Source organism: Mauremys mutica, chromosome 1 (genome assembly GCF_020497125.1).
Source record: "Mauremys mutica isolate MM-2020 ecotype Southern chromosome 1, ASM2049712v1, whole genome shotgun sequence".
In the NCBI taxonomy this organism is placed as follows: Eukaryota; Metazoa; Chordata; order Testudines; family Geoemydidae; genus Mauremys; species Mauremys mutica.
In genome coordinates, this window is record NC_059072.1 from 4,486,238 (window position 1) to 4,500,543 (window position 14,306).

A 14,306-nucleotide genomic window follows, 5' to 3' on the forward strand; every position below is an offset into this window, starting at 1 on the left:
TTTTGTATAGTTCCCCCTTTTGAAATTAAAGGCCACAGTGTTGGGCAGTTGAGATGTTCTTCCCACCACAGGGATTTTGAATGCTATTGTATTATGGTCACTATTTCCAAGCGGTCCTGCTATAGTTACCTCTTGGACCAGCTGCTGCGCTCCACTCAGGATTAAATCTAGAGTCGCCTCTCCCCTTGTGGGTTCCCGTACCAGCTGCTCCATGAAGTCATTTAAAGTATCGAGAAATTTTATCTCTGCATTTCGTCCTGAAGTGAAATGTTCCCAGTCAATATGGGGATAATTGAAATCCCCCACTATTATTGGGTTCTTAATTTTGATAGCCTCTCTAATTTCCCTTAGCATTTCATCATCACTATTACTGTCCTGGTCAGGTGGTCGATAATAGATCCCTACTGTTATATTTTTACTAGAGCATGAAATTTCTATCCATAGAGACTCTATGGAACCTGTGGATTCGCTTAAGATTTTAACTTCAATTGAATCTACACTTTCTTTAACATATAGTGCCACTCCTCCCCCTGCACGGCCTGTTCTGTCCTTCCGATATATTTTGTACCCCGGAATGATTGTGTCCCATTGATTGCTCTCAGTCCACCAGGTTTCTGTGATGCCTATTATATCAATATCCTCCTTTATCACAAGGCACTCTAGTTCACCCATCTTATTATTTAGACTTCTGGCATTTGTGTACAAGCACTTTAAAAACTTGTCCCTGTTTATTAGCCTGCCTTTTTCTAATGTGCCAGATTCTTTTTTATGTGACTGTTTATCATCTGATCCGGCCCTTACATTATACTTCTCATTCCTCTGCTCCTGACTATAACCTGGAGATTCTCTATCATCAGACTCTCCCCTAAGAGAAGTCTGTGTCCGATCCACACGCTCCTCTGCAGCAGTCGGCTTTCCCCCATCTCCTAGTTTAAAAACTGCTCTACAACCTTTTTAATGTTTAGTGCCAGCAGTCTGGTTCCACTTTGGTTTAGGTGGAGCCCATCTCTCCTGTATAGGCTCCTCCCATCCCAGAAGTTTCCCCAGTTCCTAATGAACGTGAACCCCTCCTCTCTACACCATCGTCTCATCCACGCATTGAGACTCTGAAGCTCTGCCTGCCTACCTGGCCCTGCGCGTGGAACTGGGAGCATTTCTGAAAATGCCACCATAGAGGTCCTGGATTTCAGTCTCTTCCCTAGCAGCCTAAATTTGGCTTCCAGGACATCTCTCCTACCCTTCCCTATGTCATTGGTACCTACATGTACCACGACCACCGGCTCCTCCCCAGCACTACACATAAGTCTATCTAGATGCCTCGAGAGATCCGCAACCTTCGCACCAGGCAGGCAAGTCACCATACGGTTCTCCCGGTCATCACAGACCCAGCTATCTACATTTCTAATAATCGAATCTCCCATTACTAACACCTGCCTTTTCCTAGAAACTGGAGTTCCCTCTCCCGGAGAGGCAACCTCAGTGCGAGAGGCAACCCCAGCACCATCTGGAAGGAGGGTCCCAACTATGGGAAGGTTTCCCTCTGCTCCCATTGACTGCTCTACTTCCCTGGGCCCTTCTTCCTCCTCAACAGCACAGGAGCTGTCTAAGCGGAGGTGGGACAATTCTACAGTGTCCCGGAAAGCCTCATCAACATACCTCTCTGCCTCTCTCAGCTCCTCCAGTTCCGCCACCCTGGCCTCCAAAGTCCGTACATGGTCTCTGAGGGCCAGGAGCTCCTTGCACCGACCGCACACATACGCCACCCGCCCACAGGGCAGGTAATCATACATGCGACAGTCAGCGCAATAAACTGGATAGCCCCCACTCTGCTGCTGGGCTTCTGCCTGCATTGTCTCCTAGTTAGTGAAAGGGTGGTTTACGGAAAGTAGTTTTGGAATGTAGTTTGGTTTATAGGTTTTAGGATTTTAGGGGGGGGCTACAGGGAAGGGGTTAGGGCTGGCAAGGGGCTCCCACTCCCGTCCCACTCCCCTTGCGAAACTCCCTGTTAGCAGCCCCTGTTCGCAAAGCTCCCTGGTTGCTTGTGCGCGGCTTTATAAAGCCCTGGCCTGAGTGAATGCCCCGCCCACTGATTAAGGCTCAGCCAATTACCAGAGGCTTCGAGCTTTCAAACCTGCCTCCAACTGCCAGCCAGAGCACACGGTCCCTCAAACAACCAAACAAACAAACAGACTGACAAACACAAGCTCAGCACACAGCAAGTAACCCCCAAACACAAACAAACACACACTACAGACAGTCACTTACCCCACAGATGCTGTATTAGCTCCTCCTTCACCTGGAGAACTCCCTTGCGAAACTCCCTGTTAGCAGCCCCTGGTCGCTTGTGCGCGGCTTTATAAAGCCCTGGCCTGAGTGAATGCCCCGCCCACTGATTAAGGCTCAGCCAATTACCAGAGGCTTTTGAGAGAATAATGAGAGAATTATTTTTGTTTGCAATTGCATTATTTGTTGAGGCAGAAATATATGTACATATATTTGTAACTGAAACCTTTTTGAACTTTGCACAAAAATTGGTGCTAATAATACTATGATTACACCCCAACCATGATTTTAAAATAGTGTGGTACCATATCTTATATATATTTTTAAAAGGGTATAAAATTGACTTTTGTTGCAACAAAATAAAAATAATAAAAAAAAAAATAGTCACGTGACACACACAATATAGACACAAGACACACACATGACATACAAGACAAACTTACAATTAAAACCAAATGGCGCCAGAATTCTATTCATAACTATACAAAATAACACAACCAAAAATAAAAAGTAAAAAGTTATTACCTTATTTAAAACGTGTAGCATAAATTTGATAAAAAATATATTAATATTTGCCAAATGTATTGTATTAATTTGGTAACAGGGAATTTTGCATTACTTTATATTTAACATTATTTTAAAACTCTGCTATATGGAAGTAAGAAAAGCCCATGTTTCAAATATTAGTTAGTGGTTGGGATTAGAAGCAGAGAGTGCATTTCTGTTGCTTGGCAACCATATCTTCAAGAAAGTTAGGAATAATTCCAGCTATTGCATTCCTGAAGCGTTAATATAATTAATTTACTGGATTTAAAGTTTTTACCTTGTTTTCTTTTTGTTTCTTGTTTTGTTCTGTTTTCAGTTGCTTTATTTTTTGAAGGCTTCTGTAAAAACTATAACTTTTAACTTTTAAAACAAAAAGAGAGAGACGAAGTGAGGAGAGGCGGGGTGGGGGGAAGGGGGAGTGAAGAGCAACCTAGGAAGGTAGCGAGACCTGAGCCAAGAGAGATTAACTCCATCAAGGTATTTGAAAGTACAGGCAGCAGCAGCAAGTTTAGCAAATTGAGAAATCATATAAAGGACAAAACTTAACTGGTATGTAAAAATATTTGAGAAAGAAGGTTCCATTTTCAGATATGAGCGTGAGTGTGGTTCCATGGGTCAAAGCAATTGGGAACCTGCACAGTTGGGAATTGCGCCCCTGGTTTTTATCCTGGCTCTGAGAGGAGATTGGGGGTAGTTACCTGCTCTTGTAAAACCTGAATTTGTTCCCCCAGTGTCTGTTGCTTTTGTGTGCATCCCAAATGGATAGTGGGAGTGCCCTTTTTTGCTGCAGTTAACTGTTTTTGGGCAACTTTAATTCTAGGTGTCAACCCGCTTAATTTCAGTTTTTTATTTTGAAATTCTTTTTTATTCACTCCCCTGCGATCGAGTCGCAGCTCCTGTCTCCTAATGTGCTCTGTGAACTGTTCCATTTTTTCCTTCATTTGATTTACCAATTCAGTGACAGTGCTGTGTGCTCCTCTCTCCTTCTGTGCACTTACTTGTCCCGTTCTGACAGGCACCAGTCTAGGTTCCAGTTTAAGTTTAACTGGAACCCGGCTTTTATCATAAGGTGATGGTTGCAATGCAGTGGACCCTGTTTCATCTTTTAATTTTACTAGGCCACCTTTTTCCATTTCTGTCCCCATTCTTCAGGCACAGTGTAGCTACCTGAAGCCTTCTGTTTACCACCAATATTTATAACAGGGGACAGCACATGTATTTTTTGTAGGTTCCTTACAGCTGTTTCCAGTGTTTCACTCTGTTCCTGTACTGGTTGTCTCTGGGCTGCTTGCCACCCTGCAAATGGGGTGGGAGCATTCCAGGGCTGTGTAGCTTCTTTTGATTCTTTTAACTTTTTCTTTGTTACTGTTACTTGCTTGGCGAGCATGCCAGCATGCTGTCTAAGCCATCTCACTGCCATAGACATGAGTTGCAAAAGTTTTGCTTTTTTACTTTTATTACTATTTCTTAGAGCCTCGGTTTGTACCATCGCTCTACATATGCCAGTCCATGTTTCCCCACTCTCCTTTTTAAATTCATATGGACCCCGCTTACTGGCAATCCAGCGGGTCCAGGAGTTATCAAACTCCGTGGGGATCAAAAGGGAGGGGATCGGGGGTTCCCTAGCTCGAGGTTTTCTGCCATGTTAGATTGCAATTCTTACAGCGGACAGCTCGCTTACTCACCAGATCAGAGGTCGGGGTCACCAGTGTTGTCAGAGTGCTACCGGTGTGGTGCTCTGCTTTCTCCAATGTTGATATCACTCTGCTGCGTGCGTGTGTTCCCTCTGTGTGCTGCCCCAGATAGCTGACCCAGCAGACCCGATGAGAACCCCCAATAACCACAGAGTCTAGTAAGGTACGAAGGCACGTCGGCCAGGTTTATTGTCGAATAAAGCACAATCTCCAGCTCCCTGGCAAACGTAGTCCAAGGTGCTGCTAAGATACGGCTAGCCAGTACATATGTACTCCCTGACAATGGACTCAGCTCAGTCAGTGGTGGGACTTTCCACTGCCCCCTCGGCTGGCCAAAGACACCGCCCCGGGATGCATTCTTATACACAGATACAAACAAGTTACACATCACACCTGACGTATGAGGTACAACCCCTTTACGCAGCAAGGTTCAACCGCTCTACGTATTTAGGTGCCGCCTCTTACCTTGTACATGTTGGCTCAATCAAAACAACTCTATCCATCATTTTACCCTTTTGCCCCTGTCATTGGGATGGGTCGGCCTGTCCTTTTATTATCTATGGAATGTTCCAGTATAGTGTATTCTAGTGCTGTGTTTATACTTCGGTACGCTAGGTGAATATATGTTTATGCAACATCAGCTCTTTTCTTGCCAGCTTCTGTGAACCAAGCCGGCCTTCAGCTCACAGCCTTACTTTGCTTTTTAGCTAAGTCTTGTCCATTACTTTAGTTTAGGCCTCAGGCCTCATACTGGGCTTTTATCAGGGCCTTCATTTACTACAGGTGTAAAAAGGTTGGAGACCACTGGGTTAGCTATCAGGAAAAACATAACTCTAGGGGTAATTAAGCTCTGGAATAGCCTAACCAGTGGCTGCCAAGATTGCAGACTCCAGGCAAACCTCAGGGCCCCGCCCTGCTCCTAGCAGAGAATCCCCGGCTGAAGGGGAAATGTAGAAACAAGTTCCGGAGGCGGTGCAAAGCCTGCGTGAAATGGGGGTAATGGCTGAGTCAGAAAGCCGCTGGGCGTCTCCTATTGTAATGGTACCTGAACAGGACAAAGCCATGAGAGTGTGACAGACCCAGGGCACAGTCTAGACTAGTGAGTAACTGTGTCACCCGGGCTCTAACCTGGGGTGCCCTGCACCCTCTTCTGCTTCTGTAGCCTCCAGTCCTGGGCTGCTCCCCAACAGGCTCCAGCACGTCAGCCGCTTTCAGCTTGGTGTGTGTGTGATCTGCAGCCAGGCACAGCTCAGCTCTTACCAGCCTTGTTCATACTGCAGGGTGACACCAGCACAGACCCAGTCTTATATTTCCCCCAGAAATTGCCAGCCTCTCCCGGACAATACAACCTGTAGTAAGATGAGGCCCAGAAACATGAACCCCTGGTATGAGTGACGTGGTATCAGAGGCCTGAGCCTGAGCCAAAGGAATGGTCAAGAATTTGCTAACAAAAAGCAAAGTTCAGCTGTGAGCCTAGGGTGACCAGATGTCCTGATTTTATAGGGACAGTCCTGATTTTTGGGTCTTTTTCTTATATAGGGTCCTATTACCCCCCACCCACATCCTGATTTTTCACCTTTGCTGTCTGGTCACCCTCTGTGAGCCACAGGCAGGCCGTGCTCACAAAAGTTGGCAAGAAGAAGGCTGCTAATTGGACATAAACACATATCTAAAGGGTATCAAGCACTAATAGGATAAACATGGGCCAGGATAGCACCAGAACCGTCCCCTACGAACGCATTCCTCAGAGATAATAAGGAACAGGCTGACCCATCCTAAAAGACAGGATCAAAAGGGTAATATGATGGAATGAGTTGTTTGTTCCAACCAACATTTACCAGCAGAGAGGCACCACCCAAACACGGAGAGAGGTTGTACCTCCATACGTCAGGAGTGATGTGTAACTTGGTTGTACCTGTGTGTAAGAATGCATCCCTGAGTGGATATCTTTGTCTCGCCGAGGGGACAGTGGAGAGTCCTGCCACTGACTGAGCCAGTCCCTTGGCATGCGGCACATATTTGTAGTATGTCCAGTAGAGTCTGCTGGGAAGTATCACTGTGCTACATTTGTTAATAAACCTGGCCGGGTGCCTTCAAACCTTATCAGAGTCTGTGATCATTGGGGGTTTCTCAGGGCCTGCTGTGCCAGTGATCTGCAGAGCCCGGGCAGCACACAGAGGGAACACACACACACACGCAGCAGACTGTTATCAACATTGGACAAGAGCAGAGCACCACACTGGTGACATCCGATGGCACAACCTTAACCTGCATCAAGGGAGATTTAGGTGACATATTAGGGAAACCTTGCTAACTGTAACAATAGTTGAGTATTGGAACAAGCTTCCAAGGGAGACCCTTACAGATCGTCCTCCTTTGGTACGGCTACACGGCAGAAAAGTTACCAACTCCAGACTGATGCCCTGGAGCACAGCGCTGCAGGAATATGATATGGAAATTGTCCATATTATAGGTAAAGAAAATGTGGTGGCAGATGCACTGTCTGGGCAAGAGGGTTCCAAGCTGACGCATGCAGATTAGCCAGTAACAGAGAGATTGTAAGGGGTGAGGTGAGACCCAGCACCTTCAGTAGACACAGAATTGCATGGCGTTTTACAGTTATACCATGGGCTCGGATGTGTACAGGTTAAGTTTACAACGGGTGCTATGTGAGGGCTCTGCCCAGAGCTGAGAGCCGAGAGCCCGCTGGTAATCATAATTATTGCAAAGTGTACGAACAGATAATGTTTAATTATCAGATCATTGTACAGATAATTATGTATCTATGCTGGAAATCATGTGCTTAAGGTCTAGGAGTTCAGTCAGGTCACACAAAGGGATGAAGTTGCTCCAGTCAGGCAGGAGGGAATAGCAGGTGGCAGACAGATTTGATTGTCAAACTCTGCAACTGCAATAAAGAAGCAAGAGAACTGTGTGAGAAATACATCAGTTTGGAGCTGCTGATAGGACATGGCCTTTCATGAAACCAGGGAAATCTAGTCTTGCTACTCTGCTTTCCTTCTTTATTCTTTATTTTGACAAGTTTCAACTCCCATTTATTCCAAATTCAAATATATACTACCTCATACTACTGGTCTTCTAATTTAATTGCTCATACTTTCGTTATCTTTTCATATTGCCAAGGCTTTGACATCGTTTGGCCAAAAATGTCATCCAGGTTTGGATACCTCCAGTGTTGGCGCACAACTCAGGAAACCTTGTAGCCTCTTATAAATAAATGAAATAAATAAATGAAATGAAATAAATAAAATCAATGACTCCTTTGGAAAGAGGTTGGCTTAGCTCCATCCGGAAGTCAGATCATTGGGCTATTGTCTTATTTAGCCCAGGTGCAATTCTCTTAGGTCTGAATTCTTGTTTGAAATGCTCTCCCTGGAATTCAAAGGTAGTGTCATTTCAGGAAGGAGTGGAGATTGCTGCTGACCAGTTGATGAACACTTCAGGGCAAAGAATGAGAAGAAGATTAATTTCATTGAGTTATATTGGTGCAATGAAATCAAAAAATCTCAATCTGAGGCGGATCTATTTCTGCCCCATTGCCCTACAGCTCCACCATTGCAAAGTAAGTTCAAAGCTCATGTCAAGGCGCTGACTCAGTTGAATTTAACCCCCCCTCCAGTAGGTTGCCTTAAAAGACAACTTTCCAGATGGATGCTTCGTGCTACAAGTCACTGGACATTCCATTAAAGGAGAAGAGAAAAATGTCCTGGAAAAAGGAGATATATTCAGAGACGGCTACTGACTCCATAATTATGTTTCCGCAGAGTCTCTGTTGGAGAGTTTATTATTCAAAATGCTCTCAAATGACATGCCAGAGATACATTGGTTTTTACATTTATCCTTAGCGCCGGGAGGAGCGGTGATGATGGAAATGGGGTTTTGTTTGGTAAGAGGGCTCCCGATAGGGTGGCCAACTATCCAGTCACGCAAACTCAAACACTGTTGTCTCACCTCTGCCCCTTCCCCAAGACTCCATCCCCCACTTCACTCCTTCTCTGAAGCCCCACCCCGTTCACTCCATCCCAGGGCCACCCGGGGGGGGGCAAGTGGGGCAATTTGCCGCAGGGCCCGAGCCCCGCAGGGGCCTATACAAGAGTTTTTCAGGGCCCCTGGAGCAGAGTCCTTCACTGACTCTGGGGGCCCTGGAAAATTCTCGTGCCGCCAAATTATAGCTGAAGTGGGGGGCCCCCACCACTGAAGACCCCAGGCCCCCTGAATCCTCTGAGTGGCCCTGCTCCATCCCCCCTCCCTCCATCACTTGCTCTCCCTTACTGTCACTGACTTTTCCGGGGCTGAGCTTGGGAGTTGGGGTGCGGGAGCGAGTGCTGGCTCTGGGCTGCGGCCGAGGGGATTGGAGTGTGGGAAAGGACTAAACCTGGGGCAGGGGGCCTGGGGTGCAGAAGGGATGCGGGGTACAAGCACTGGAAGGCAGTGTGTGTGCAGGAGGGTTCACCGGACTGTGAGTGTAGGGGGGGTTCCGTGCAGGAGGGGGGTCTGGGCTGGAGCAGGAGTGCAGGGGGGACAAGGGGTGTGGGTTCTGACTGGCCTTACGTCAGGCAGTTCCCAGTAGGTGGTGCAGTGGGTTTAAGGCAGGCTCCCTGCCTCTCCTGGCCCCGCACCACTTCCAGGAAGTAGCCAGTATATCCCGGCAGCCCCTGGGGAAGGAATAAGGGTCTCTGCGTGCTGCCCCCACCTCCAGTGCTGACTCTGCTGCTCCCATAGATGGGGGACTGCCTTAGATCTGAGTTATATAGTGGCCTGGCTATGTGGCTGATCTCTTAGGAGAAGCAGAATCTTCTATGTGATGAAATAGGTTTTTAATAACCAGTCATCATAAAGTGTTGGGGTGGTAAAATAAGGGCTGGAGACTGCATTTTTGAATTCTTGTTAACCACTGTATTGAGACAGAAATTTACTTTTTTACTAGCTTGGGATCTAACGTCAGAATAACCACCAGCGTGGGGTGAGTCTGCCATATCCCTCAACAGTTTGTCCTGAATCTGGTATTCTCAGCTGTGAGCCACTGACTCCAGGTAACACGTACAAAAACCAGGGTCGCTGTCCTTCAGTGAGTAACCCAGATGCTCACCACGAACCATATGGTTAGTCTTCTTGATACCAAAGGAAAAACTTATATTCTTGAAGTGAAAAATGGGTCTATGTTTTCCAGGAAAAGACTCTTTGCTAAAATAGGTAACACAGGGAGGAACTGCACCCTGGTACCCAGGGCCTGCAGAAAGCTATCAGCCCCTCCAAGGGACGGATTCTCCTATCACTCCAGATCTTTGAAAATTGCAAGTGGAGAAGTGCCCAGTGCTGCCGGTTCCACAGGGAGGAATTTTGTGATTTTTAAGCAAGGAGGGAGGAACAAGGAGAACCAGGAGACCGATATTATGATGCAGCAGAGTTTTAAATGCGAATGAAATTGGCAGTACACAGTTACAGAAGTAATACTACAGAGCAGAAAGAATGTATTTCCATTGTTTCAAGAAGGACCATGACCGATCGCAGGCCTCAGTGGGTGTATTTCAGACAAGATGTTCTGCTTGCATTGGTGCAGCTGCAGAGGTTGACAAACAGGTCCCCTTTACAACCATTTTAAGGCACTTCTTTTACCCCAGTGGTTGGGAAATGAGACAAAACAAAATAAAAGCAAAGAATTAGGCAACTTCTCCCTATATGTCGGCCACAGAAAAGGTCAAAGTGAGGTGCTAAAGATACGTCTTGATGGAAAGGGTAGAACATGTCAGGCCTAATTCTCCTTGACATCAAGGTCTCTTTTTCCTTTCTAAAGGGACTTAACTAACAACAAATGTAACTGATATCTGTCTTAAGGCCTCTGTTTCCTTTACACAGCGGGGTCAGTGTAAACAGGCTGCGCCTAATTCAGATTGAGTCCACAGGTGAAAGCGAGAATCAGCACACAGGTGGGAAAGCCTTGGCAGAAAGAGTCATAAAGCATAACATTAGAAAGGCAGCATGGCTGTCAGCCCAAGGTGCTGAGCACACACAGCTCCCACTGAGTTCAGCTGGAGCCCTGTTTGCCCAGTACTTCTGAAAGCCATGCCCAAAAGATCATGGGTGAATCTGTATCTGGGTGTTCATTTCCTGGTTCTTCCTTCTTCCACAGATGTTTCTGCTGGGTTTAGCATGACCCACAGTATCCACCGAGATACCTACGGCCATATCCCCCATATCCCCATAATCCCCCGTAACCACAGAAGCCTGGGTAACCACAATATCCCCCATAACCACATAATCCCCCATAACCATAACCGCCTAGGTAACCGCAGTGTCCCCCATAACCACATAATCCCCCATAACCGTAACGGCCGCCGTAACCACCGTATCCACCGTATCCACCTAAACCATACAATCCTCCGTAATGGCCTCCATAGCCCCCCCAACCGAATGAGCCTCCGTAACCGGGTCCGACCACAGGTGCTCCTACAGCTCCCACTGCACTGTGTTGAGGGAAATTGCTGAGAATGGGTCCTGGGAGGGTCACAACAACTGGTGAGGGTCTGATGATCACTTCAGAGTCTTGGCACTGCCTAACGCACGGCTCGTTACAGGTACCGGTGACCGGACAGGGCCGGGCCACTCCGCATTCTGGATAGCACAGGCTGGAGCAAGTCATCTTTCTGGGATGGAGGTAAACCTGAAACACACAACAGGGACTAGAGTCAAAAGAAGGTACAAGTGCCGGTGGAAGAAAGGCTTCAAAGCTTGGTGACTATTGCAGCGAGGTCTGCATGGGGTGCGCGAGAGAGAGGAGATGTGGCCTTAGTCTCTATGTATTTGGCCATGTATTTGTTCCTATTTTCTCTTTCTAGGCTTCTTCTCCACTCGCACTAAACTTCCCTCCAAACTGGTCCCTTTGAGCGCCTATCTAGAACATTATCTGAAAAACACCAACTAGAATAAGCATCACTCTTTCCATGATAGACACCTGCGATTCTGGGTCCATTGTAGACATTTCTCAAAGAGAACATGCCTGGGATCATGGTAATCACTTCCTTTCATTTCAGGATTTAACCTCTGCATGCAAATGAGTTGAGTCCAGTGTCAGAGTAGGGCTCATCGGGTTTCCAAAGCTTGCAAGTCATCAATAATTGCTGATGAATAAACAGAAAACTTTACTTTTCTCCAAAGAAATCACTAAGGACATGCTCCTTAGCTGGGGTAAAATGAGTTCAGGTCCACTGACTTCTATAAGGTGACATTAATTTATACCATCTGAGGAGAAGCAGTGGATTTTTCACTCAGAAGAACATAGGAATTGCTAGATTAGAGCACACCGCTTGTCAGCTTCATCCATTTTTGTGTCTCCAATAGTGAGGAGTAACAGCTGCTTCAGAGGAAAGTAGGAGCGCACTGAACTGGCCCTTTCTCTACTAACCCAGGGAAATGTATTCCTAATTCAGATAAATGAAATATGGGTAAGTGACTTTCTGAGGTTACTGAAAAGATTTAAATGCCCTACTTCTTTTTCCAGGTAATAGGAAATATGTTTCCCATGAATCCACCAGTGCCTGAAACTCAATAACTACACAAGATAATTATGGAAGAACACCCTGATCCCTCATATAAAAACACATGAATAAAAGCAAGATTCAGTCTTCAATGAAAATAACCCCTACTGTCACATCTCTAGAGTTCGTAAGCAGTTGAGTGTAATTGGACTTACCGAGCTTACCGAGGAGATGAAGTCCGGAGAAATGATTAGAAGAGCCCTGAGTTGTGAGCACTTTTATACAGTTCCTAGGACTGCCTGGAGGATCTGCGATGCTGTTTGTGATGGAGGTCCTAATTAGTTGCCAAACAAACTTGATTGCCTTGCTATGTCCTCCTTTGGCTGGAGCTGTTTTCCTCATGGTCTTTGATCAATGGGCCAATCTCAGCCTCAGAGGGTGTGACGTGCACATTGCACTCTTCATCTTTCTTTCATCTTAATATTGTATGGGCCAACTGCATTCCTCGTGTCATTTTACTGACTTTTTTGTGGCTGCAGTGAGAATGAATGGGCCTTGATTCTCACCATCTCCATTCTGACTGGGTCAGATCCAATTCCTTTTGAAGACAATCGGAATCATTCCATTTTCTCCAGCATGTTTCCTGTCAGGACCTTATATTTGATATTCACCTGTTATCAGGGGTATAGTAAAATGCCCTATGAACAATTTTAGTCCCACTAAACTTTCAAACTGGATCTTAGCAGGGACCTAAGTGGAACATGGGCCTTTGTGATGGCTGTCTGCCTAGGGGTGAATCTTACCCTAATATTGGACCTCCACTTGTGTCACTAATGAGATCACAAAGGGCTGCCTAGAACAGATTTGCTCACAGGTCAAAGTAGGGATGATTGCGAGTGAAAGGATTCAATCCTCTTTTGTAGATAAGGCTTAAGTTAAGTCTTGGAATCTCTACTCCATCAGAAAACATCTCTCAATCCATGAGCAGGCAAGAATCTGAAATTATCCGATGGAATTCAAGCTTGTTCACGTGCAGTGTAGGAATACAAATCTCAATATAGGATTCAAATGGAAAATTTTTTGGGACCATACATGTGTCTGCTCAAGTGTAAATATGCACCACTGAGGCTAAACCTTCAAACAAAGAGAATTAAAGTCCATGGCAAGACTTTAGGTGCTTGATTGTTGTTCAGTCTTACATGAGAAGATGTTTCACCACAAAGATCCGCCAAAAAAAAATAAAGAAAAAATTCAGAATGAGCCTCTCTAAGAGTTACTCTCAAGTGAGTGATTTATTTGGAAGCCATGAAATGTAATGTATTAGATGGGTAGACATGTTAGACGATGCCACTGAAGAAGTGGGGGTTCAGTTTTGACTCTGTCAGTCGCTCCCTGTCTGACATTCACTGAAACTTGCCATGGTAAACAGGTATAATTGTAATATGCAGGGTGGATCATCTGAAGTGTCCTCTGATCTAAGCATTTCAAAGCACTTCACAAACACACATCATGTTTTATATGGTCAAAGAGGTGTATTATTATATTAGTAATAACTTTTTAATGGGATTAAATGTTCCAATAATGAAGATGAGATTCTCTTTAAAATTGCATGTCAAGGTCTCAGCTGTCACTCCAGTGCTCAGTTCATGAGTCTGAGCCTCTGAAATTGGGGCTCTTTGATTTTCATTCAATGAAACTTCCCATTTATATATATTTTAAAGTTGAAGGGTAGATGCTGAACAAGCGTAAAGGAGGAGAGTTCCATGAATTTGAGATTGAAGGAAGGCACCTTACCCACCCTGGATTAGAGAAAACCTTTCTGCACCTCCACCCTCAGCTGCTCATATCTAATAGACAGTGAAATCAATGGAAACCATCAGCCATTGCATCTCCATGCATGGGCAGCCAAGAGAACTGGGTCTTGTGAGAGACTTCAGCTAATAAAGAAAAGGAAGACACACAAGAATGAGTTAAGGGGAACTTCTTCAATGGTGCTGAGTTCCCTGACCTTTTTCAAGGGTCTGTCTCCCTCAATTCCTCATTGCCTGTCAATGCTCCTTAAAACGAGTGACATACTGCACAACAGGCTGTCCACTTTCCTCAGTACTGCCCTCCCCAGAGCCTCCATCAAATCTAAGGGCTTCTCGACACTGGCACTTTTCAGCGCTGCAACTTTCTCACTCAACGGTGTGAAAAAACACCCCCCTGCGCGCAGCAAGGTTCAGCTCTGTAAAGCGCCAGTATAAACAGTGACCCGGCGCTGGGAGCGCAGCCACGCCCCTCGTTG

The 14,306-nt window shown here is 45.8% G+C and overlaps 2 protein-coding genes across 2 annotated transcripts in view; both read right to left on the reverse strand.

Moving 5' to 3' along the window:
- Window positions 1-12,621, reverse strand: part of LOC123376074 (claw keratin-like) — a 36,967-nt gene extending 24,346 nt beyond the window's left edge. Inside the window, exon 1 of the mRNA XM_045027753.1 lies at window positions 12,235-12,621. The gene's annotated coding sequence lies outside the window, so the exon portion shown is untranslated. The remainder of the gene's footprint in view (window positions 1-12,234) is intronic.
- LOC123376035 (claw keratin-like) lies at window positions 10,481-11,241 on the reverse strand. The gene has a single exon (XM_045027659.1). It carries the CDS (start codon window positions 11,182-11,184, stop codon window positions 10,690-10,692), a length of 495 nt encoding a protein of 164 aa, XP_044883594.1. The 5' UTR covers window positions 11,185-11,241; the 3' UTR covers window positions 10,481-10,689.
- Window positions 12,622-14,306: the final 1,685 nt, after the last annotated feature.